At 42.9% G+C, this 22,904-nt stretch overlaps 1 protein-coding gene across 2 annotated transcripts in view; it reads right to left on the bottom strand.

Moving 5' to 3' along the window:
• ARID3B (AT-rich interaction domain 3B) overlaps positions 1-22,904 on the bottom strand; it is a 48,123-nt gene that overhangs the window by 18,390 nt on the left and 6,829 nt on the right. For both annotated transcript variants that reach the window (XM_061394839.1, XM_061394838.1), the window contains exons 3-4: positions 2,131-2,202; positions 1,837-1,909 (exon numbers count right to left, since the gene is read on the bottom strand). In XM_061394839.1, coding sequence (XP_061250823.1) covers positions 1,837-1,909; positions 2,131-2,202 — 145 coding nt within the window. The remainder of the gene's footprint in view (positions 1-1,836; positions 1,910-2,130; positions 2,203-22,904) is intronic.

Genomic DNA, 22,904 nt, shown 5'->3' on the forward strand with positions numbered 1-22,904 from the left:
AGCATACATCCCTCCGTACTGCTGACCTCCAATCACAGGCAGCTAATTGGGGGTGGGGTGGGGGAGGAGAGGCTCCCCACGCCCCACCCCCCCCAACCAGGGCAGCTGAGTTAGGAAAACCAACAGAACTGTTCCAACAGGAAATGTGTCCTGAGCGGGGCTCCTCCTCGTCGCTGCCCCCAGGTCGGGCCCTGTGCTGGCACTGGGGACGTGGAGAAATGACAAAGCGGCTGTCCTCAAGGAGAGCCTCATCTACTGGGGACACAGAGCAGTAAACACACAATTACGGATCTTCACTCTTGGCTAGGCTGATATAACTTCCATTTTCCTTTAAAAATCCTTCTGGGAAGGGAGAAAAACAATAAAGCAGAATCTAAAGCAGTGGAGCCACACTGCTGATTAAAATCTATATTGCTATAGCAGCCCCTCTGAGACGAGATCAGCTCCTGGGTTTGCACCAGCTGGGCTTGTGGAGCTTGTAAATAATTAAAAGGTAATTGGAAGGGGAGACCAAAGTATTAAGTGGATTTCTCTCTCTCAGGGCAACCAGGGAGTTTCACTGCTGCCAGTCACATTATCTTTCGGGATTATATTCTTGTTTTTTACTGACACATGCAGCTCCAGATAACAGTTGGAGGAGTAAACTAATTAGAGCTGCTTAGACTGCTTTGATAGGCTTGGTGATGAGGGGAAACCCAGACTCAAAACTTTCGATTGCCTTTGTAAGCAAACCAGCAGTAATAGGCACACTACTAAGAAGGCAATGAGGCTTTGGAAGGAGGGGGAGAGAAACAGGGATGAGGTTGGTGGGGAGAGGGAGAGGGAGAGGGAGAGAGGGAAAAAGAGGAGTTAACTCAGGATCTTTCATTGCTGGAGGCCGTCATTACAGCCCCACCTATGATAAAGAGGAGGACTTCATTCCCAGGTCTCAATAAAGGAGCTGACACAGAAACCAAGGGCTACACGATCAGGCAGGGTCCCAGGGAACATGCTGGCAGGAGCAGCTCCCCTAAGGCTTTGTCCTGAGGATGAAGAAGATGCCGCTACCCAGGCTGCCGAGAATTATCTCCTAGAGACGCTGGGGTTCTGACCATGCTTCCTGAGGGCTGCCAGCTGGTGAACCCATTGCTGTGACAGAATACAAAGCCAGGAAGTTGAGTCACTGTGGGCTCAAGACTGAGACATGCCATGGTCCCAAGTGGAGATGGTTGGGGGCGGGTGGGTGCAGGAGAATGAGAAGGAGAGAAAGACCAGACGCAGTAAGGCACCGTAAAGCGGATGTCCATGTGCCCTACACTTAAACTGCAGGAGCACCCCAACCAAACCAGTGGATGCAAAAATCAAAGAGCCCATGGATAAGGAAAAAAGAGTTAGCTTTTCCTTCTTGTGGATCATTTCAGAATCCTCCCAACACATCCTGGAGGGCCTCCATTTCTTCATTGGCCATTCTAAGTCTCTATTAAGCCAGATGCACCACCAGGAAGCCCCATATACAAGTTTTAAGTGATATCCAGGACTACTTACTATAAGGCTAAGAAAAAAAGTGTATTTGAATTTGAAATGACTCCAGAGACCAGTTAATCAGAACAGTGACAAGAATAAAGCAGGACCGAATTTGGATGATCATTCCATTCATTTTCTACCCAGGCCCTCTCTGCCCTCTTCAACCTGTCAATTATCCAGCTAAGTATGGGACCAACTGGCAATAAATGGCTCTTGTCCTCCTGGGCTAAGATGCTGGCCCTCCACAGGGAGGATGGCTAAGAGTGACCTGCACACAGTGGGCACTCAATAAATATTCAGTGAACTGAAATGATGAGTAGGGTGCACACTCACCCCTCTTCTGCATAAAGACGAAGAGGTCATCCAGGAACTCTTTCCTCTCCGGGTCACTGTCCAGTTCATACAGCTGCAATCCCGAACCCACCAGAAAAAAGAAAAAAACAAAAACACGCCATAGTGAAAATAAATTCCATCTTATGTAGGAAGTCTTACAACAGCGATACACAACCATCTGAATGACTACAGATGTGACTCACAGGCCACTTCTATCCTCATTCCTTGGGGAGCAGATACAATAACCCACTGCAGAACAGCCCCTTCTGTTATCACGAAGGAAACATTACAGACCTTGGCAAAATCACGAGAGATCTCTCTTCCCCGGCCTCCATCTGCATCATCACTCCAGGCCAAACCACCATTCTAAAGGGGAACGAAGCAAGAGGTCAGAAGGCAGTAGGCAGGGACTGAGGGGGCAAGACAGTCTTTTAGGGTGCAGAGGGGGACCCTGAGCAACTGTGCTCTCCTGGCTCACACTGAAAGACCGACCGCTTGAGTAACCGCCTCTGCCCCGCTAAAAGGGACATCTCGGTTTTGTGCTTTCAATTATGGTTCCAAAACCAGAGGGAGTCAGGTGCAAGAATCGTCTTCATTTGCCGGAGGGGAGCAGGTGTTACTTACACTGGATAACCCTGGAAGAGCGGACACAAAGGCCTAGCTTTGAGAACTGGCTCACCCCTAGTTGATGTTCCAGAAGCCATCGTTCTGAGGTGAACTGTTCTTCTGCGGGTTCAGTGTGGCATGTGTTTGTATGTTTTATGGTGTGCCTGTAAATTATACTGTATGTTGGGAAGATACCTAGCCTGGCCTCGCGCACAACACTTCAGCAGAAGATAAAGGGTCAAAGGGAAAAGATGAAGATCTCGAAGATCTTGTGGTCTCTCAGCCAAGCCTCACCACCAGAAGCCCTAACTCTAGTGATTAGAACTGCCTAGTGATATGAGGGCCCCGGGGGCCTGAGATTACTCCCAAGATACAGAGAGACTGTTCCATTAGGGTGAAGTTCATTTTCATTAGAGAAGTAATGAAAACCTAATCCTAATTTAATTGATTAGGTCAAACCAACACCATTCAACTGACTGGGAGGAAATGGCGTATATGCTTTTGTTTATGTTCTTGAAATCTGCTTCCTGCTTTTATTCAGTTGAGTAACTCTTCTTTCTCAAATCAGGCATCATCTTCTAGCGGGGGCCTTCCCTTCACACCCAGATGCACAAGTTCTCTGGAAGCACTCTCTGTTCATCTTGAGCTTAGAATCTGACGTTATTTTGGAATTATTTGTCATCCCCACATACTGTAAGCTCCTTGAAAGCAAAGTGTCTTCATCTTTGTACCTGCAGCACACAACACACTGCCTGACAATTTTAAGGCTCCAGTGAATATCTGATCAACTATAATCATTGTTAAAAGGCATTAACTGATTATTTGAACCAATTAAGGCACCTCTTCAAAAAAATATACAGACACGTATACCACACAGGAGAGTCCGAAAGGCCCTCTGCTAGTGGAGAGGATGAAATGTCAGAGCAGAAGCTGCCTGTTCACCTCATCCCACCTGTCAATGAAGGACCCAGGGATGGCACTGGACACACTGAGACCATCACTCTCTCCCCCCGCCGCCAGGGCCAAAAGTGCCCACACACACAAGCACACGTGTGCCAGTGGCTGGGGAGGGACGTCTCGGGCTGGGGAGTGGGCTGAGCTGTAGGCCCACTTTGTGAGAGCAGCGATTTACCACACACCAGGTTAAGGATAACCAAGAAGAAGTGACGCCCTGTCAGCTGACATGAAACAGGCTCCATCAAATTGTTTCCCTGCTTATCTACTGAAAGACGTGTGTAAGGAAGTGTTCAGGAAATGCTATCTGGCTGTGCTCACATCATCTCCCCAGGCAGACGCTGTAGAAACCTTCCTACAGCACCTTCAGCTCAGAGAGGCCAACAACCAAGTGGAACACTGTTTCAAAAAAAAAAAAAGCTAAAACCCACGCTGTAATTACAGTCAACAGAAACCTGGTGTCATCTGGTGGCAACTAGCACAATGAATAATCAAGATGAATTATGCCTGTCAGGTCAGCAAAACCAGACAGAGCTACGGTCCCCTTTCAAAGGCTGCAGCAGGTCGCCCTAATGCCCAGTGATTTCGTTTGAGCCAGTAATTCCTGCTGGAAAGTCAATTATCCCGGGAGCCCCTATCAGCTGAAAGACATTTAATGGGGGATCATTGCTGCTTCTGTTATGTCAGCTGTTTACCATGGCAGCTCAATTCCCAACTCTCTAGCTAGAGATCTGAAGCTGATTTTGCTCACAGGAGGATTCTTTCTCTATCAGTCACCGAGAGAGAGGGAAAAACAGTTTCTTTTTTTGCTAATCACAGTAACCTCGAGGCGCTCTGAATGCTCAGTCAGAAGCTATTTAACACTCAGCCGGGTAGGGAGGAAGGAATCCACAGCCCAGAATCTCAGACAGGGCTTTCCGCAGCAGGAAGGGAGTGTGAAAACAAGCATGCCAGCGCTGGTGCCACCGGTGGTGTGACTACGTGTGAAAACAAACACCTGAGTGTGAGGGCTCGGCTCTGGGAACAGAGGAGAAGGCCTTGCAGGACAGAGGTGTCCTGACTGCCGGTTTTCCCCAGCTCTGCCCGAGTCACAGGACAGTCCAAGCACTGGGACGGTCAGAGTGTGGACTAGTCGTGGCCCACCAAGAACCACTCAGCTTTGAGCTGTGATTTTACCCTGAAATGCACTAGGATGGTGACCAGAGAGGACAAGGAGGCTTGTCAGAACCGGGCGGAAACAGGATACTACATTCTTACGAGCAATCCCCCTGTTTGACCCATTCCTCAGATAGAATGTCCATTAGTGTTTAAAGGAAACACACGAAAAGAGCTGCCTGGGCGTGGAGGTGTTTTCTTTTGTCCAAGGCAAAACTGGACCATTATATAATTGAAAATATTCAGTTGGGGCTGATAGGGACACGTCCACTCTCTCTGCATTGCTCTGTCTTGAGACAGTTAAACTTCCATCTTGATTCACAGGATTTTCTGGCTGAGGTGAGGGTAATTCCTACACCCTGCCTGTCCTTCACGGTCTGGCTGTTTGCTCTGGGAAGCCTCTGCCCACAGTGTCATTCTCTGGGCGGTGTCGCCTCGTGTTCTGGTTATGGTGCCCCTGCCTGTGCCCAGTTTGTAAGCATCCTGTCAGGGTATCCCTGGCCCCCAGCACGTAAAAAGCCCCAACTCATCTGCTGAGACACAGGAAGGGGCTCCTCCATGGAACCTCCAACCCCACAGCCTCTGTCTTCCCTCCCTCCTTTCATTAGGAGGATTACAGGCTTCAGAAGTTATTTTCTTGGTTCTTAACTCTGTTCAACGGCTGCAAACACAGCTCGTTTGTGCACTTCAAGTTTAGGTACAGGAGGTGTGCGTGTGGCTGCTGGGAAGTTTTCAGCTCGGAAATGACTGAATTTCTTGAATGTAGCATGTGGCTGACAGCAGCTAGTGGAAGAGGAACACAGGGAATGGTAGAAGCGCATGTGGAGAAAATATACCCCCGAAGAGTCAGCTCAGTAAAGATCAAGAGGGGTCCCCAAGTAAACCATTTCAGTTGAAGGTCGCCACATGCAGTCGAGCAGCCAGGGAAGAGGCTTTGTTCCCTGTGGGCAGCAGGCAGCCAGGATTCAACAGCCCAGAGACGTGCGGAAGCAACAGTAGCCAGAGTGGCCGCTCGCTGCCATTTACGACCTTCTCAGCCTCCCCTACTTGAGGGCTCACTTTACCGGCTTTGATCTCACCAGGAACTCACAGGAAACTGACAGTTTGTTCCCAAATACCCACCTAAGGCTAGCTTTCCCTACCATACCCACATTCAGTTCATTTCCCCCAGGGAGGCCGCAGAGTGTTTTGCCTATAAATCTCTCAAAATTGGTTGTGAAAGAAAGCTGTAGAAAGAAGAAAGCAGAGCAGGAAGCTAGTGTCTGCACATCTTCTGTGTAACCAGGGCTGGACCCAGAGCTAACCAAGCAATTTCTCCCTAATTCCACAATGGAGAGGGGGTTATTTGCAGATGGGAAAACAACGGCTCACAGAGCAAGTAAGTCACCTTGCCCGCAGTCTCAGAGCTTCTCAGTGGCAGCATCAGCATCGAAGCCCAGGTCTGCCTGTCTCTCTGGTACACCACCACACTGCCTCGTGGGTGCAAACAACAGTCGAAAGTGTTCTGGGTGGGACCTCAGGAAGGGATGGAGGGAAGAAATGAAGAATAATGTTCTCTGTACGCAGAACGCCTACAAATGCCAGGTCTTGCTTGGCCTTGGGCGGCTCTGTCAACGCGAGATTCTTTTACTCCTTGATTCTTCTCACTGGTTTCACCTGGCAGGTGCAGCCAAACAGAAAACCAGCCCTCCCACAGGCCTTGCCCAGGGGACTTATCTGGGACTACCGAGGGCACCAGAGTAACAACAGCTCACCTTTTACCACTACCTTCCAAACAGAACGTCCTGGCTAAGAGGAGCTGCCCACCTTCCCCTCAGGAGAGAGAGAAGGGGAGAGAGACAAGCCGGTGAGTGCTCTGAGGGGGCTGAAAGAATATGGCACCTAGCGCTCCCAACCTGCTCATAGAAGGCCGAAAAAAATAACCGATCAGAGTCTAACCTAACTGCCACTCAAAATTTAAATACTGCCTCCTCAACACTTCAACCCTGGAAGGGGCAATGTATTCATCATCCTTGAAAATCGAAAAGGCTGCCTTGTGGAAGAGGAAGCGGGCTTGTCTTTTTTTTTTTCCTTTTCCCTCTAAAGCCCCAGAGGACAGAACCAGAGTCACCGAGCAGAAGTTAACCAGAAGTTAACCGAGAGAAGATTTCAGGCTGATTACAAGAAAGACTTTTCCAACCATCAGAACGGCCCAGGAATGGAGTGGGCCTTCTCAGGAGGTGGGCTGCTTCCTGTCCCCAGAGGACTGTCTGTCTGCTGTGTCATGGTGTGGAATCCAACGTGAGATGGGGCCCCTAGGAGAAGCAAAGAGCCCAGGACATTCACTCAGCGCTGCTTTCCTGAGCACCTGCCTCATTTAAGAGAAGTGTGCAGGCTGCTGAGGAGAATCACTACTTCCCCCAAAGTGGTTCCCACACTGGAGTTCTACCACAAAGCTGGAAGAACAAGCTGAACACACACAGCATTTAATAGGCAGAGCAAGCCAAAGGGCCAAAACACAAAGTGCCAGGGAGCTGGGAGGAAGGAGGTGCTCAGAGGTGGGGGTGAAGCTGGCCCGGAAGAACGGCCGAGAGGTTTACAGTCTCAGTGAGCGTGGAGTGGGGGATAAACAGGCATGTTTTGGCAGGGAGGATGCAAGTCTGAATAGTTAAGGTGGAAAGAGGCTGTGAGATGCCTTGAATACCAGGAGGAAATTTAAGCTCTGAAACGTGAAGAGCGGGGAGGCCGTGGATGTTTTCTGAACAGAAAAACAGATGATTAAATCAGTGCTTTAGCTGATTTTAATGATCCATTTTTGTTGGAAAATGCATGATATACACATACAAATGTCTGTAGGCACCTAATTAGACTGGAATTATGGGAGATTTTCACTTTTTTCCAATTTTTTCATTTTATTCATTCACATACAAACATTGGATCACCAGGATATACGAGATACTGTGAAAGTTTCTAAGGGGAAGAGAACAAGATAGATAAGAACCTCTGACTTATTGGATGTTAGAATCTAATGGTGAGAGAGAGAGATGATTTTAAAAACTGTTTATTTTCTCTAGATTAACATCTGAATTATCTGTCATGACCCAACACTTGCTTCTCCTCCCCACCCATACCCACAACAAAGAAAATTCAGACTGCACTAAAATTATAGACTAATGAACTGATACAATCACAATATTTAGTGTTTCAGGTAAGATAGCAATATGACTCTTCACTTAATAAAATGTATTTTTAATGTTTCTCGGTAATGATTCACAAGGTCAATACATTACTTTTGTAAACAGCAGTGAAGATTTGAGAGGAAAATCCAGCACTGGGGCTGGCCACACTGAGAATCTGGGTTGAGGGTGGGGAGAGCAGTAGAACCGGGGAGAAATGACTGTCCTAAGAGCAGCCAAGTCAGAGAATCAACTAGATCTGGACGGAGGGGATGAAACAGGACAAGAAGGATGAATCTGAATCTTAACGTGAGAAAAGTCAGTTCCAATGAAAAAGGAGCGATGCTGGGCAGGGGATCAAGCAGGACGCCTTGGAGCACTAATGAAAACAGCCCACTGTCTCTGGGGGTGTGTTACAGGTGACAAGAACAATCCCACAGCCCTGGATGAAGCCAGGCTATAGCAGCTGGCAGCAGCAGGAGCCAAAGGCTTATTGCCAAACTTCCAGTGAGAAGAGACATTTAACCAGCGTCTCCTGACCCAAGAAAGGTACCTTGGGCTTTTTCACTGGGGATTTGGAAGAAGAAGAAGAAAAAAAAAAAACCAACCAGACCACGCCTCTAAGACCTTAGGAGCCAGCACTGCATTCCTTAGAGCTGTGCCTCCCCAGAGACAGAAGCGCCTGACTTTAAAAGCAATTAAGTATCTAGGCTATTTTAGGATTACTCCTTGACCACCTGGAATATCTTATTAAAGCACAGCTCAGATGTCCAAAGCAATTTTAGTCCCCATTCCTCACTCTTCCCCAAGGCAAGAGTTAACCCTTTCCTTCAGGTTTAAAGCACAGAGGCTAAGTTACTAGCTCTTCACTTGAGCTCCCCATATTCTGAAACCTCTAAGAAGCTGTCCTGTCCTTAGAACGCCATCACACACACTACAGCTTTACAGAGATTCTTGAGTGTTCTCTGAAAGCAACACAACAGTAATGTGTTTCCTTTCTGTCTACTCTATAATCTGATAGATAATGAATCCCACCCACCTTTCAGATCTGGGCAAATTCCTGGGCCTTGAACCTCATAGTCAGCTCCATGGGTAGACTTCAAAGGGCTGATCCCAAGCTCAAGGATATCAGCTGGTAACTTTGAAATATAAAGTGTAACAAAAGTATTCCAGCTGAATACTGCTGTTGTTAGTACTGTTCTTTTTTAAAAATAAGCAACACATGAACTACCTTTTCTTTGCTATGCCTGTGTCTCTGTAGGTATTACCCCTAACACTTGTGACTGTCTACTACTGGACAAGTGGATAATGCTGTAATGTTAAATGTCCAGTTCCCAGATCTCAAGAAGAAAAGAAAAAACACCTCTGGTCTCCCACCAGTTTTAACTGATCCCAAGAGGTAATGAGACATGCACAAAGGGGTAATGGGCTGGATTACAGGAGAATCCTGAAAGGAGAGGGGAGCCCCAGGAAGTAAAACAGATACTGTTAGAAGCGACACTGTTGGACTCCAGAACCCTACTGATAAGATCAGGATCACTGCTCTTAGCTCAACGGCTCAGGCCTTGGAAGCACTGGAGTTATCATTATCAGATGCACACCTTCCGCTGTCAGGTAACTTTAGCAGGAACCAGAAAGTGCTTCCCCACGTTCTTACTGGCAACAAAGGTCAATTCAAACTCGGTGGCTTGGAAAAAGAGCCAAGGGACCCTTTTCTGATTAAGCAGCAGAAAGGGGGAAGGGTGGAGGAAGGGAGAGAGGGTGGCAGTCCTGCCTTTCCATCTAGGCATATAATCACACTTTCATGCCATAATCAAGAAGACTGCCCAGAAATGGGGTGTTCCTACAAAAAGGAGGAAGAAAACTCCAACACACTGTTGGGGATGAAAACACATCTATGCCAAAGAGTGAAGTGGCCCCGACAAGGCTAAGTCTAAGCACCCCACAGGAAAGTTCCAGCTCCTTTTCTCTGCAGTATTTGAGTCAGCAGCACAGCTTATTCACGCCGTTAGCTACCAACCACCTGACTGTCCATAATGGTTGCTGACATCCCTTCACACGGCAGAGCTCAGGAGCGGGAGAACACCTGCCCTGAGACCTGAAGAGGTCAAGAAACCTGCCCGAAGTCAGTGCTTCAGAAAGGTTTCACAATTTTTTTTCAAACTACATATTTTAAATGTATAGAAAGAACAATTTTTTTTTTAAACTGCTATGATGAATTATTTCATAAAGTAAAAAAAAAAAAAAAAAACTTTTCCTTCAAGTTTGGGATTCTACAGAGCAAGTCTCCTCAGGCAGAAGAGTTGCATTATGTTTACAAATCAATCCCACTGACAATCTGAGAGCTTCTCCTAGGGCTTTGCCCACCCCACTCCCACCCCTGCTCCACAGGTGGATGGCACTGTGGCACACACATTGCGACTCTGATGCCAGCCACCCCTGTGCTGCCTGCCACCTCTCCCAGGCTGAGTCTCTCTCATACAGAGACGGGAACTTACTCCTCTGAGGCGCCTGTGCCCCTGGCACAGGGCCTGGCAGACAGAAGGGGCTCAAATGAACATCAGTACCTGAAAAAGAAGCCAAAGGAATGACGTTCGGAGAGTCGCTATGGGCTAAGTGATGAATTTGGGGGGGCGGGGAATCACACACTGAAAAGCAGGTGAACTTCCAGTTTTAAAGGACAACTCCATAAAAGGGAACTAAAAGGCAATATAAGCCATTTCTTAGAGAAAACAATTTAAAGTTCAGGAAGATAACAGAAGAGACTGTAGTCCCACCCTCCTCCCCTTCCCAGGCCAGCCAAAAAGAAGTTTGTTCATACATTCAATTAGAAAAGCTTTAAAAATGGTAACACTCAGTGATAAGAAGGGATTGGGCCAATGGGATCTCCTAGATTCCCAGGGGAAAATATTAAAACACCAGCACCTTTTCTGAAAGTCACTTGCCTTAAAATGCCTATGTCAATAAAAACAGCAGCAGCAATAACAAGTAATAATAACTGCTAACCCAGCCCTATTCCAGTGTTTTATGTGCATTAAATATTTAAACCTCAGCACCATGCTCTGAGGAAGGTACTATTACAACCCTTATTTTTCACATGAGAAAACCGAGGCACAAGGAAGACACGAGGAAGTGACTTGAAGAAGGCTGCCGAGTGATCCAAGAGTGCGGCTGAGAAACTAACGCGGCCGTGCACCTTCAAGTACCTGCTGGTAACTGCCTTGCCTGCTTAGTCTCCTCCTGACCGTGTAGTTCTGTTCTATGAATCTACCCAAAAGCAGCAACTAGAAATACAGTACATCTTTATTTATAATAAGAAAAAATGGCAGAAGCCTAACAGTGTGACAGTAAGGGAACAGGGAACACGTGAAAGCCCTCTCCATGTGACAGAACACTGTGCAGCCATTTAACACAGCTTTTTAAAAGAGTTCAATCCCTACTTCACATCCTTCCCACTAATTCTAGATGGAGTTAAGATACACATATAAAAATACAACCATAAAATAACAACATATATATATTTTATAATCTTGGGAGATGGGAGGGCCTTTTTAAGTATAACAGAAATCATAAAGGGAAAAGTCAATTAGGTTTAGCAACATCAAAAATTTAAAGTACCAGGTGAAAGAACTATAATTAAGCTGAAAAGCCAACAACTGAGAAAAACACTTGAAACACAAAGACCAGGATCTATGTGCACAAGAGCTACTACAGATCAGTAAGAAAAGATAACAGAATAGAAAAAAAACAAGTAAAGGCAACATAATACAGCACACCAAAACTCGTGGAATGCAGCAAAAGCAGCACTAGGAGAGAAGCTTACAGTTGTAACAAACATCTACATTAAAAAGTAAGAGATGTCAAATAACCTAACTATACTTCAAGGAGCCAGAAAAGGAACAAACTAAGCCCAAAGTTAGCAGAAGGAAGGAAATAATAAAGATTAGGGCAGAAATAAACAAAACAGAGAACAGAAAAACATCAACGAAACTAACAGGTTTTTTTAGAGATAAACAAAATTGACAAACCTTTTCAGTTAAATTAAGAAAAAAAGAGAAGACATATTCAGAAATGAAACAGCAGACATCACAACAATGCCACAGAAATAAAAAGGATTATAAGAGCCTACCCTGAATGATTATATGCAAGCAAACTGGATAATCTGGAAGAAATGGATACGTTCCCAGAAACTTACACCCACCAAGACTAAATCATGAAGAAACAGAAAATCTGAAGAGACCTATAATTAGTAAGGAGACTGAATCGTAATCAAAAACCTCACAACAAAGAAAAGCCCTGGAAGGGACAGCCTCACAAGTAAATTCTACCAAACATTTAGAGAATTAAAACATCAATCCTTCCCAAACTCTGTCCAAAAACTGAAGAGGAGGGAATACTTCTAAACTCATTTTATGAGGCCAGTACTACCCTGATACCAAAGCCAGAAAAAGCCACTACAAGAAAACTATCCGATGAATATAAATGTAAAATCCTTAATAGCAAACCACATTTGAGAGCACATTAAAAGGATCATACAGCATGACCAAGTAGGATTGATCCCTGGAATGCAAGGATGATTCAACATTCAAAAATCAATCAATGTGCCATACCACAGTAACTGAACAAAGGATTAACGTCACAAGATTATCTCAAGAGATGCAGAAAAAGAAACTGACAAAATTTAACACTGTTCCATGATAAAAATACTCAACAAACTAGGAAAAGAATGAATGGTTTCAACATTTTAAAGGCCATACATGAAAAGTCTCTAGCTAACATCCTACTCAATGATGAAAAACTAAAAGCTCTTCCTCTAAGATCAGGAACAAGGCAATGATGCATACTCTTACCACTTCTATTCATCATAGTCCTGGAAGCCCTAACTAGAACAATTAGGCAAGAAAAAGAAGTAAACAGGCATCCAAACTGGAAGGGAAAAAAATAACCTTACCTCTGCTGGCAGATGACACGCACTTATATCAATCAATAGAAACCTTTAAAGATGCCACACATACAGCACATTCATAAACTGTTAGATCTAATAAATGAATTCTATAGGATACCCAATCAACATACAAAAATCAGTTCTGTTTCTGTACATTAACAACAAACAACCTGAGAAAGAAATTAAGAAAAGCAATCTCATTTCTTTGCAAATCATCAAACAGAACAAAATACCTAAAATGAATCTTACTAAAGAGATTAAAGATTTGTATACTGAAAACTACAAAACATTACTGAATGAAAACAAAGGAGATACAGATAAATGGAAATACATCCTGTGTTCATGAACTGGAAGAACTTAATATTGTAGAATCTCCATGCTACCCAAAAGTGATCTACAGATTTAATGCAACCCTGACCCAAATCCCAAAGGCATATATTAACAGAAAAAGAAAAAACAATTCTAAAATTCTTTGGAACCACAAAGGACCCCAGTAGCTAAAACAATTCTGAGAAAGACGAACAAAGCTGAGGCCTTAGACATCCTGATTACAGAACATATTACAAAGCTACAATAATAAAATAGTATGATACTAGCATAAAGACAAACATATAGACCAAGAGAAGAGAATATAGAGCCCAGAAATAAACCCATGCACATATGATCAACTGATTTTTGACAGGATGCCAAGAATACACAATGGGGAAAGGACAGTCCCTTCAACAAATGGTGTTGGGAAAACTGGATATCCACATTCAAAAAATAGATTCTTATTTTACACCATACACAAAAAAATCATTTCAACCAAAATGTAAATAAGCCTAAATAAAGTGAAATAAACCACTCACAGAAGGACAAGTACTGTGTGATTCCATTTGTATGAAGTATCTAAAGTAAACTCAGTGAAGAAGAAAGTAGAATGGTGGGGAACGCCTTGGTGGGCCAGTGGTTAGGACTGTGCTCCCAATGCAGGGAGCCCAGGTTTGATTCCTGGTCAGGGAACTAGATACCACAACTAAAGTTCACACGCTGCAACTAAAGATCCCTCGTGCTGCAACTATGACATGGCGCAGCCAAACAAATAAACAGATTTCAGGAAAAGAAAGGAAAAAAGTAGAATGGTGGTTACCAGGGCCTGGGGCGGGGGTGGGAGGGTAAGAAATGGGAAGCTTAATGGGTGTACCTTTGCCATCCAAAACAGAAAAGTTCTGAAAATCTGCTGTACAACACTGTGCGTAGAGCTAATAATATGAACTATATACTTAAAAATGTGTTAGAGTAAATCCTGTGCTTTTCACAGTTAAAAAAAAGAAAAATGAGCAAAGGCAGGGTAAGTCACAGAACAAATACAAAAGGCAAATAAACATATGAAAAGACAGTCATATACATACACCTGCAGATTAAGCAGACTGTAACTTCTAGAATATTTAATCTAGCCTACCACAGCAATACAGACAGAAGGGCAAAGGGTCAAACAGCACCTACAAACGCAGTCTGCATTTATACTAAACACATATGTTCTCACACATTCTGTGGTCACACACTAAATAGGTAAATACACGGGAACAGTCATAGAGGCTGATTCATTCCTAACTGCGGCCTCCTGTGGGATTGGAGGATCGGTCGGGAGAGGGCAAGGTAGGCAACCAGACACTCTATTTTTAAAAACTATACATTTTTACTCTGCATTTTTACTGTATTTTTCTATATTGTTTCAATTTTTCCTGAGCATCTATTCAACATTACTTCAATAATTCTGAGATATGATTACAAAAACACTAATAAATGGATCTTTATAAACATGTGTGAAAAGATAGTCATAATACTGAGTAAAAAACTAAGTTGTAAAACTTCTATATCTACTAAAAACAAGTAAATGTATTTGTGACGAGAAAATACTCTGAAAAGGTATAGACCAAACAATGACCTGTAGAAGGTTAGGCTGACTTTTACTTTATGTGTTTCTGTATCTTAAATATTATTTGAGTCAATATAACTTGTGATATCTTTTATAAAAATAAAACTATTTTAAAACAACACTTTAAAATAAATTTTAATTATAAATATTGCTCATGGGCTATTAGGTAGTAAAAGCTGAACACAAAAATAAAACAACAAAAAAGTGCCTATAATAGGCATTTTAAAAAAAGCACACAAAGAAAATACAAAAAAAGTTTACATTTATACTGAAGTTATGTGGTTGATTATATTTTCTTCTTTACAAACTTTTAAAAATTTACTTATTTAATTGGAGGATTAATTACAATATTGTGATGGCCTCTGCCATACAAAGTTTTTAAAAAATATTTATTTATTGGGCTGTGCTGGGTCTTAGCTGCGGCATGTGGGATCTGGTTTCCCAGCCTGGGACTGAACCAGAACCCCCTGCGTTGGGAGTGTGGAGTTTTAGCCACTGGACTACCAGGGAAGTCCCTTCCTTACAAATTTTCATATTTTCTAAAATGTGTCTGAATTACTTGGAAAATCAGAAAAAATAGTTATTTTTAGCTAATGAAACAACTTAGAAAAGATTATGTTTGCCCTGCTCTCTCTAGAATATTGAGAGGAGAGGCATGGAGGCAGAAGTTGGACCACCTGTGTTCACAGCCCAGCCTCCCAACTCTGCCCCCTTCTCTCCTCACCTGTAAAATAAAACAAACACATAAACGGGGCGACCACCAGGGCCTACTTCACACAACTCACTGAAATAAGGCAAACTCCCAGCACAGGAGAGGCACAAACGCTGACGTGATCAAAAACCAACGAAAAACCAAAGCAGCAAACAAAATCGTGAGTGAGACGAGTCTGATGTAGAGCAACTCTACCACCTTCTTGTCTCCAAAGAAAACCCCACTAGAAATGTTAGATAAAATTTAATACTCCACACCCCTTACACACACAGCTAAGCTTGAAACCAAGAAGGAAAGCGGAGTCTACTGTGTCATGAACAAAAAGGGAGGAATCAGAGACTAGTGAGCAGGCGCCAAAGCTGAAGGACTCAAGGGAGAAAGCACCCAGATATAGTTCTTAAAAGCAGAGGGCTGAGGACTGGGGATTTAATCACCCCTAAGAAAGAAGAGTCCAGGCTACAGGCCCCCTGCATGCCAGGAACCAGAGCTGAGATAAATTCATGAAGCTAGAGGCTAGGAAGGACTATACTTCTATACCATTGCCCCACCCCCGCCATGAACTGGAGCCTAAAAAACTGCCCACCAACCTGCAGAAGAAGCAAGGAACCTTGCCATCTGCGAGGGGCCGCATGGAAAAAGAGGGCTCATAAGAAAATGGAAACTCAGGCTCTCACCAGGTACAGAGTGAGTGTAAGCTACTCAGTCAGGTCTGACTCTCTGTGATCCCACGGACCGTACAGACGTAGAGGTACAGATGCAGACTCCAAATGCACACACCCCAAACCAATGGCAACCAGCTAAATTTGTAGGGCCCCAGCAGAGGAGAAAACAAAACTCCCCTTCAGAATGCTTCCATAATCCAAAACACATGGGAATCCCATGGAAACTAATCCCAACTCAAAATAGGCTTACGTTGAAAAACAAAAACAAACCACTGCAAGAGGAAATAAACCATCAGAGGGGAGCGTGACAGAAGGGGAACTTGCACTCCAAGAATGAGAGATAATAATAATAATCATCTAAAAGCATCTTTAAAACAAGCATGCTGAAAGATGACAGAATGCTGGTAATGGTGAAAGCTGGGCAAAGGACACACGTGGTTCATTACCATTTCCTTCTTTTGTATGTATGACATTCTCATAATAAAAAGGTTTTAACAAGCCCATAATAAAAAGTTTTTTTAAAAGTTAAAGAAGTTCAAAGAGCTAAAGGAAGAAATAGAAACCATATGGTAAGAAGAGGCAGTTTTTTTAAACCAAAAAAGAGAATAGAAACTAAAACACAATATTAAGATAACTACTTTTTTGGTTAAGTAGTATAGACAGAGCTGAAGAGAGAATCAGACCCTGGAAAACAGAATGTGAAAATATTCCAGAATGCAGGAAAAAGACATAAAGAGACTCGGTTATAAAGACAAGCTACTAGGAAGGCTAAAGAGAAGGTTCAAATACTTCTAATAGAATAGTGGTCAAGGAAATAATAGGAGCCAAGGTGGGAAGGAAACACCAAGTTGAAGGAGCAGATTAAGGCCCAGGTGGGGTAAATAAAAATATGTTCAAACCCAGAACACTAGTATAATACAAGTGCAAAACAGCAGAGTCAGAAAAATTTTTTAAGCTAAAAAAGAGGGAAAAAAGATTCACAAAGGTGACATTTAAACTGACAATAGACTTCTCAATAGCAAAAATAGTTATTAGGAGATAAATGGGACCATATCCTCAAAGTGTTAAGGCAAATAACGGTCACTCTAGAATCTACATTTATGAACAATGGTACAAGAACAGGGGCAAGATAAAGAAAGATATATATCTAGAAGAATTTTTTTCAGTACCAAGACTGAGTTTACTGTATATAGAGTTACTAAACAAGGAAAGGACGAAAGTCAAAGTTGCTCAGTCGTTTCCGACTCTTTGCCACCCCATGGACTGACTATACAGCCCATGGAATTCTCCAGGACAGAATACTGGAGTGGGTAGCCTTTCCCTTCTCCAGGGGATCTTCTCAACCCAGGGATTGAACCCATGTCTCCTGCACTGCAGGCGGATTCTTTACCAGCTGAGCCATAAGGGAAGAAGACAGCCAAAGGGAAAGAATGTCATGCAAGAAGTAATGGTGACATTAAAAAAAAAAAATGCATAATTTCTAAGCCAATGAAAGAGAAAAAGATTTGATTAAAGACAATCCAATCAAATGAACAAAAGACGGAAAAAACAAGAAGCAAAGTAAACGTATAGTTAAACTGGAAATTCAAAGTTAGAAGGCAGAAATCGGTAAATATGCATCACCAGTCCTAATAACTAACTACATGGCTTCCCTGATAGCTCAGTTGGTAAAGAATCCGCCTGCAATGCAGGAGACCTGGGTTTGATCCCTGGGTTGGGAAGGTCCCCTAGAGAAGGGAAAAGCTACCCACTCCAATATTCTGGCCTGGGTCCCAAAAAGTGGGACATAAGCGACTTTCACTTTCACTAACTACATGGATTAAATTAACCTAATAAAAAAGACAAGAGATTTTTAAGTCTTTTACATGTGGTCTCAAGATACTAACCAAAAGAAAGCCAGTCTCACACTGGATTATTTTAATTCACCTGTTTCTGAAAGTGATCACACAAACACAACTTAGTAAGGATAAGAAAGACATGAATAACACAATTAAAAAGCTTGATCCAACAGATATACAACCCCATGTCTATCAAATAGACAGTACACATTCTTTCCAAGCACACATGAATAACTTATAAAAACTGATAACATATAAGGTCAACACAGAGGACATCATAATGAATTGACAGTACACCAGTTCTCTGACACCAATGGTTAGAGCTTAATTATAAGTTATAAAATTATATTTTTTTAAAAGATAAAACTCACATATTCATAAACTAAAAAATACCTTTCAAAAAACCCACAGGTTAAAGAAGCAATCACAACCGAGATTTTGTACTAACCAATGGAAGCACATCAAAACTTGACCGCACATCAAAACCTGTAGGATACAGCAAAAGCACGACCCTGAGAGAAATCAGCAGCTTCAAATGCATTTTTGTTAAGTAACAAGAATTTCAGAAAATGTTTAAACACATAATGAAACAGGGTTAAAAAGCAGGACAGACACACAGAATACAAGTAAAATTTAGGCAATCTAAATAAGATCAGTGGATCCCATCAATGTCAAGATTCAGGTTGTCATCATATACTACAGTTTTATGAAATCTTACCATTGGGGAAACTGGACAAAGTGTATAGGATCTCTCTAAATTATTTCTTAGAACTGTGTGTGAATATACAATCATCTCAATGAAAACGTCAATTAAAAAACAATCCCCGACGCTGATACTAACACATGCTGATGAGGCTGTGAAGCAGCAGGAATTCTCATTCATCACTGGTAGGAGCGCAAAAGGGCACAGCCACCCTTGGAAGACAGTTTGGCAGTGTCTTACGAAAGTAAACACATTCTTCCAACACAATCCAACAATCGTGCCCCTTGTTGTTACTATAAATGGGTTCAAAACTTCTATCTACCAGAAACCTATACACAGATGTTTATGGTAGCTTATTCATACATGACAAAACTTAGAAGCAACCAAGATGTCCTTCAGCAGATGAATGGATCAACTGCGGCCATCCAGAAAATGGAATGTTATTTGGTGCTAAAAAGAAAGGCGCTAACAAGCCATGAAAAGACATGGAGGAAACTTAAATGCACACTATTAATACTAAGTGAAAGAAGTCAATCTGAAAAGGTTGGTATGAATGGGTGGAGCAGAGGATTTGGGGGGCAGCAAAACTATTCTGTATGTTGCTATAATGGTGGATTCATGTCACGTGTGTGTCAAAACCCACAGAATGTGTAACAAGAGTGAATCCTAGAGTAAAACGATGGACTCTGGGTGATAATGACGTGTCACTGTTCGTTCATCAACTGTAGCGAACGCAGCACTCTGGTGAACGCTGGGCATGTGTGGGCGCAGGAGTGTATGAAAAGGCACTGTACTTTCTGCTCAATTTTGCTGTGAGCCTTAAATTGCTCTAAAAAATAGTGTTTTTTTTTTTTTAAAGAAATGAAATGGTGCCATTCACATAAAAAAATAAAAGAGCAAATTAAAACAAAGAAGAAACAAATATTTATGCAGCGCATAATAATATCTGCTATTATTCTGCTGGTGCTGGGACACAAGAGATAAGCAGAACACATCTCCATCCTCTTGGAGCTTACCACTGAGTATAGGAATCAGATACCAAACAAATAAACCACACAAATATAAAAGCACAATGTTCAGTTATAGCCAATACAGGAAAGCCTCATTTTATTGCGCTCTGCTTCACTGTGCTTTGCTGATACTGCTTTTTTTTTTAAAATTGAAGGTCTGTGACAACCCTGCATTGAACACATCTAGTGGTGCCATTTCCCAACAGCCTCTGCTCACTTCATGTCTTCTGGATCACATTTTGGTAGTTCTCAAAATATTAAAAAATTTTTCATCACTGTTATATTTGTTATGGTGATCAGTGATCTTTGATATTACTATTGAAAAAGGTTACAGTTTGCTGAAGTCTCAGATAATGGTATTTTTTTTTTAATTAACAAAGCATTTTAAAATTAAGGTATGTACACTGTTTTTCTAGACATAATGCTACCGCACACTTAGCAGACTACAGTAAAATGTAAACACAGCTTTTACAGGCACGGGGAAACCAAAACATTCATGTAACTTTATTGCATAGTGATATTCACAAACAAATCTGTCGTATCTCCGAGGTATAACATGACCCACACTAATAGTGCCTCTGAGAAAGTGATGTTTAAGGTGAAAACAGAAGGCTGGGTAGGAGTACTTTAGGCAGAAAAACCAGCATATGCAAAGGCCAGGGTGGCTGGAGTACAGTGATAGGTCAGGATATTGGCAAAAATAAGGCTGGAGAGGCAGGCAGGATCAGATTATGCAGGTTCTGGCTTTTACAATTACAGCAACTGCCAAAAAACTTGAAGGGCATTAAAGGAGTGACATAATCTGATTTGGTTTTTAGAAGATCACTCTAGCTGCTATGTGGAGAATTAGACTGGGGGAGGGAAGACACAGAAACTTGTTGATAGCTACAGCAGTAAGTAGCTGGGACTAAGCAGGTGATGGTGGAGGAAACAAGTGGCAGGATTCTAGATGAGAGAATTGACAAGACCTGGTGATGGACGTCGCCAGACAGAGCGACAGAGTAGGAGGTATACAAAGACAGCCAGCCTAAGGTTTCTGAATGACGAAGTGGGTAGAAATGCCCTTTACAGTGAAGCAAAATAAAGGAGGAAATAATCGTGGGGGAGTGGGTTAGAAAGTAAGAGTTACATGCATTAAACTTGAGGTGCCAGTAAAACATCTAATAAAACATCCACTGAACTCAGAATGGAAACACGGGCTCAAACAACATACATTGGACTCAGTGGCTTGTGGGTAGTATTTAAAGTCATGAAAGTGAAAGAAATTGCCCAGGGGAAGCATATAGAGAAGAGGGTTTAAAACTAAGCCCTGGGGAACTTGGAGTTCTAGAGGTTTAGACAGAAGAGAAAGAGATCACAGAAAATAAACCAATGGATGGGGCTACAGAAAGCAAAAAAGAAAATGTTTCAAGGAGAGGAGCCCACTGAACTCTATTGAATACTGCAGAGAGATCACAGGAGGTGAGGGCAGGCAGGGCTTAGTAACACGGTGATCCCTGGGAAGCCTTACCAAGAGGAGCTTCAGGGATATACACACAAGAGACACAGTCCAGACTGAAGTGTGTTGAGGAGTGAGTAGAAGGTGACAAACGAGGTAAGGCGTGCAAACCAAGCCTCTGGAAGCTTCGTTATGGCAAGTGGGAGGGCAGCCTGGACTACACAACATGCTGGAAGGAGATGTGCAACCAAGAGAGAGCTTTTAAAAAGTGACTTCTCTGGAATTCCCCGGCAGTCCAGTGGTCAGGATTCTGTGCTTTCACTCTTGAGGCCTGTGTGTGACCCCTGGTTGGGGAACTAAGATTCTACAAGCCACCCTGTGCAGCCAAAAGAGAAGTAAACAAAAATTTAAAAAATAAACAGTGACTTCTCTTTCCCTGGTAGCAACTGAATTGGGCAGATTTATTGATTAAAGGAGACTGAAAGAGTCAGGGAAATCGGCTCACTGATCGAACAAGTCCTGAAAATTGGGAAGGGATGGGAGGGGAGACAGACATGAAGGGATGAGTCATTAAGTCCCTAACCAAGTATTTATAGGAATTCAACATAAAGCTTACTTCTACCTAAAGGAGAAATATCCCTATTTTAACATGGAAAGAAGCATCTTCAAACATGCAATGGCTTTAGCTCACATAATCCTGAAATGCTTCAGAGAACCCCAGAATAGTAGAGTTTGGTCATAGTTTTAGAGCACTAATGTTTATGCAACATCTTACCCCTATAAAGGTAGTAAAAACTGAAAAGTTACAGCTTCAAAAAGCATTTAGGCGCTAGTGACAATTCAACCTAACCTTTGCATCATGGCATACATTTTAGGAAGATTTTTCACACTCATATTCTCTTCTTCCACCTTTGTAATATCTTTAAAATTGTTCCCTGAGGATGGCAAGAGAGGATTATCATCCTCTGGGAAAGATGGAAGCATGGGTAGGACAGGGCATTCATCCCAAGCGCTATAGCAAGCGGTGCAGACAGGATCTAAACCCACATCTTTAGGTTCCAAAACCAATGCTGATTTAATAATCACATCTCTTAATACATAACAAGGTTGCCGAGGATTTGTACCTTGACCTTTTGGGGTTCACATCTAGAAGGGCAACCAAGTTCTCTCACAAGTCAACACTGACATCTTAGATACCCTGAAACACTGGGCTGGAAGAACGCACTGACAGAGCATAAAGTTGTGGGTCCCAATCCTTTTCCAAGTAATGGACAGTCTCTTCTCCCACATGGTGATGGGAGAAGATACAAACTCAACACGGATACTGAAAACAGAAGTGAAGAAAACTCCAGGTTGCCAAACACTTCAGTTACCAAGGCCAAGACGCGAAGGAAGCACCAGGGCAGCGTCTGACGAAAGCAGAGCGTCTCTGTTCGCTCGCTAATGGCACAATCGAGAGCAGGGTTTCTCAACCTTGGCGCTACTGCCATTTGCGGCCAGGTGATCCTTTGTCATGGGGAGCTGTCCTGGGCGTTGCAGGACGTGTGGCAGTATCCCTGGCCGCTACACACTCTGTGCCAGCAGTACAACTCCACCTGCCCCGGTCACGACAACTAAACGTATCTCCCAGCATTGCCAAACATCTCCTGGGAGCAGGAGCGGGTGAGGAGATAGTCCCCATTTGAGTAACACTGATCTAAATGGATTCCACCATGAATACAGAATGAATTATTTTCTAAGTTTCTTCAAGGAGAAAACACCAAATAATTTTGACTTTATAGGCTATAAAATGATTTCAGAAACAAAAGATAATCTGTGGAGCCCTTAAACTTTTCAAATTTTGCTTGTAGTTGGCAGATGCTTGCTGTAGTCCCCCACAGCACCCTTAAATCTTCTAAAATACTTCTGAGTGTTCCTGTTGATTTACCAAGCTATGTTAGCTATGCTGCAGACAAAATCAACTTTATCTTGG

This window comes from Bos javanicus, chromosome 21 (assembly GCF_032452875.1).
Source record: "Bos javanicus breed banteng chromosome 21, ARS-OSU_banteng_1.0, whole genome shotgun sequence".
NCBI lineage: Eukaryota > Metazoa > Chordata > Mammalia > Artiodactyla > Bovidae > Bos > Bos javanicus.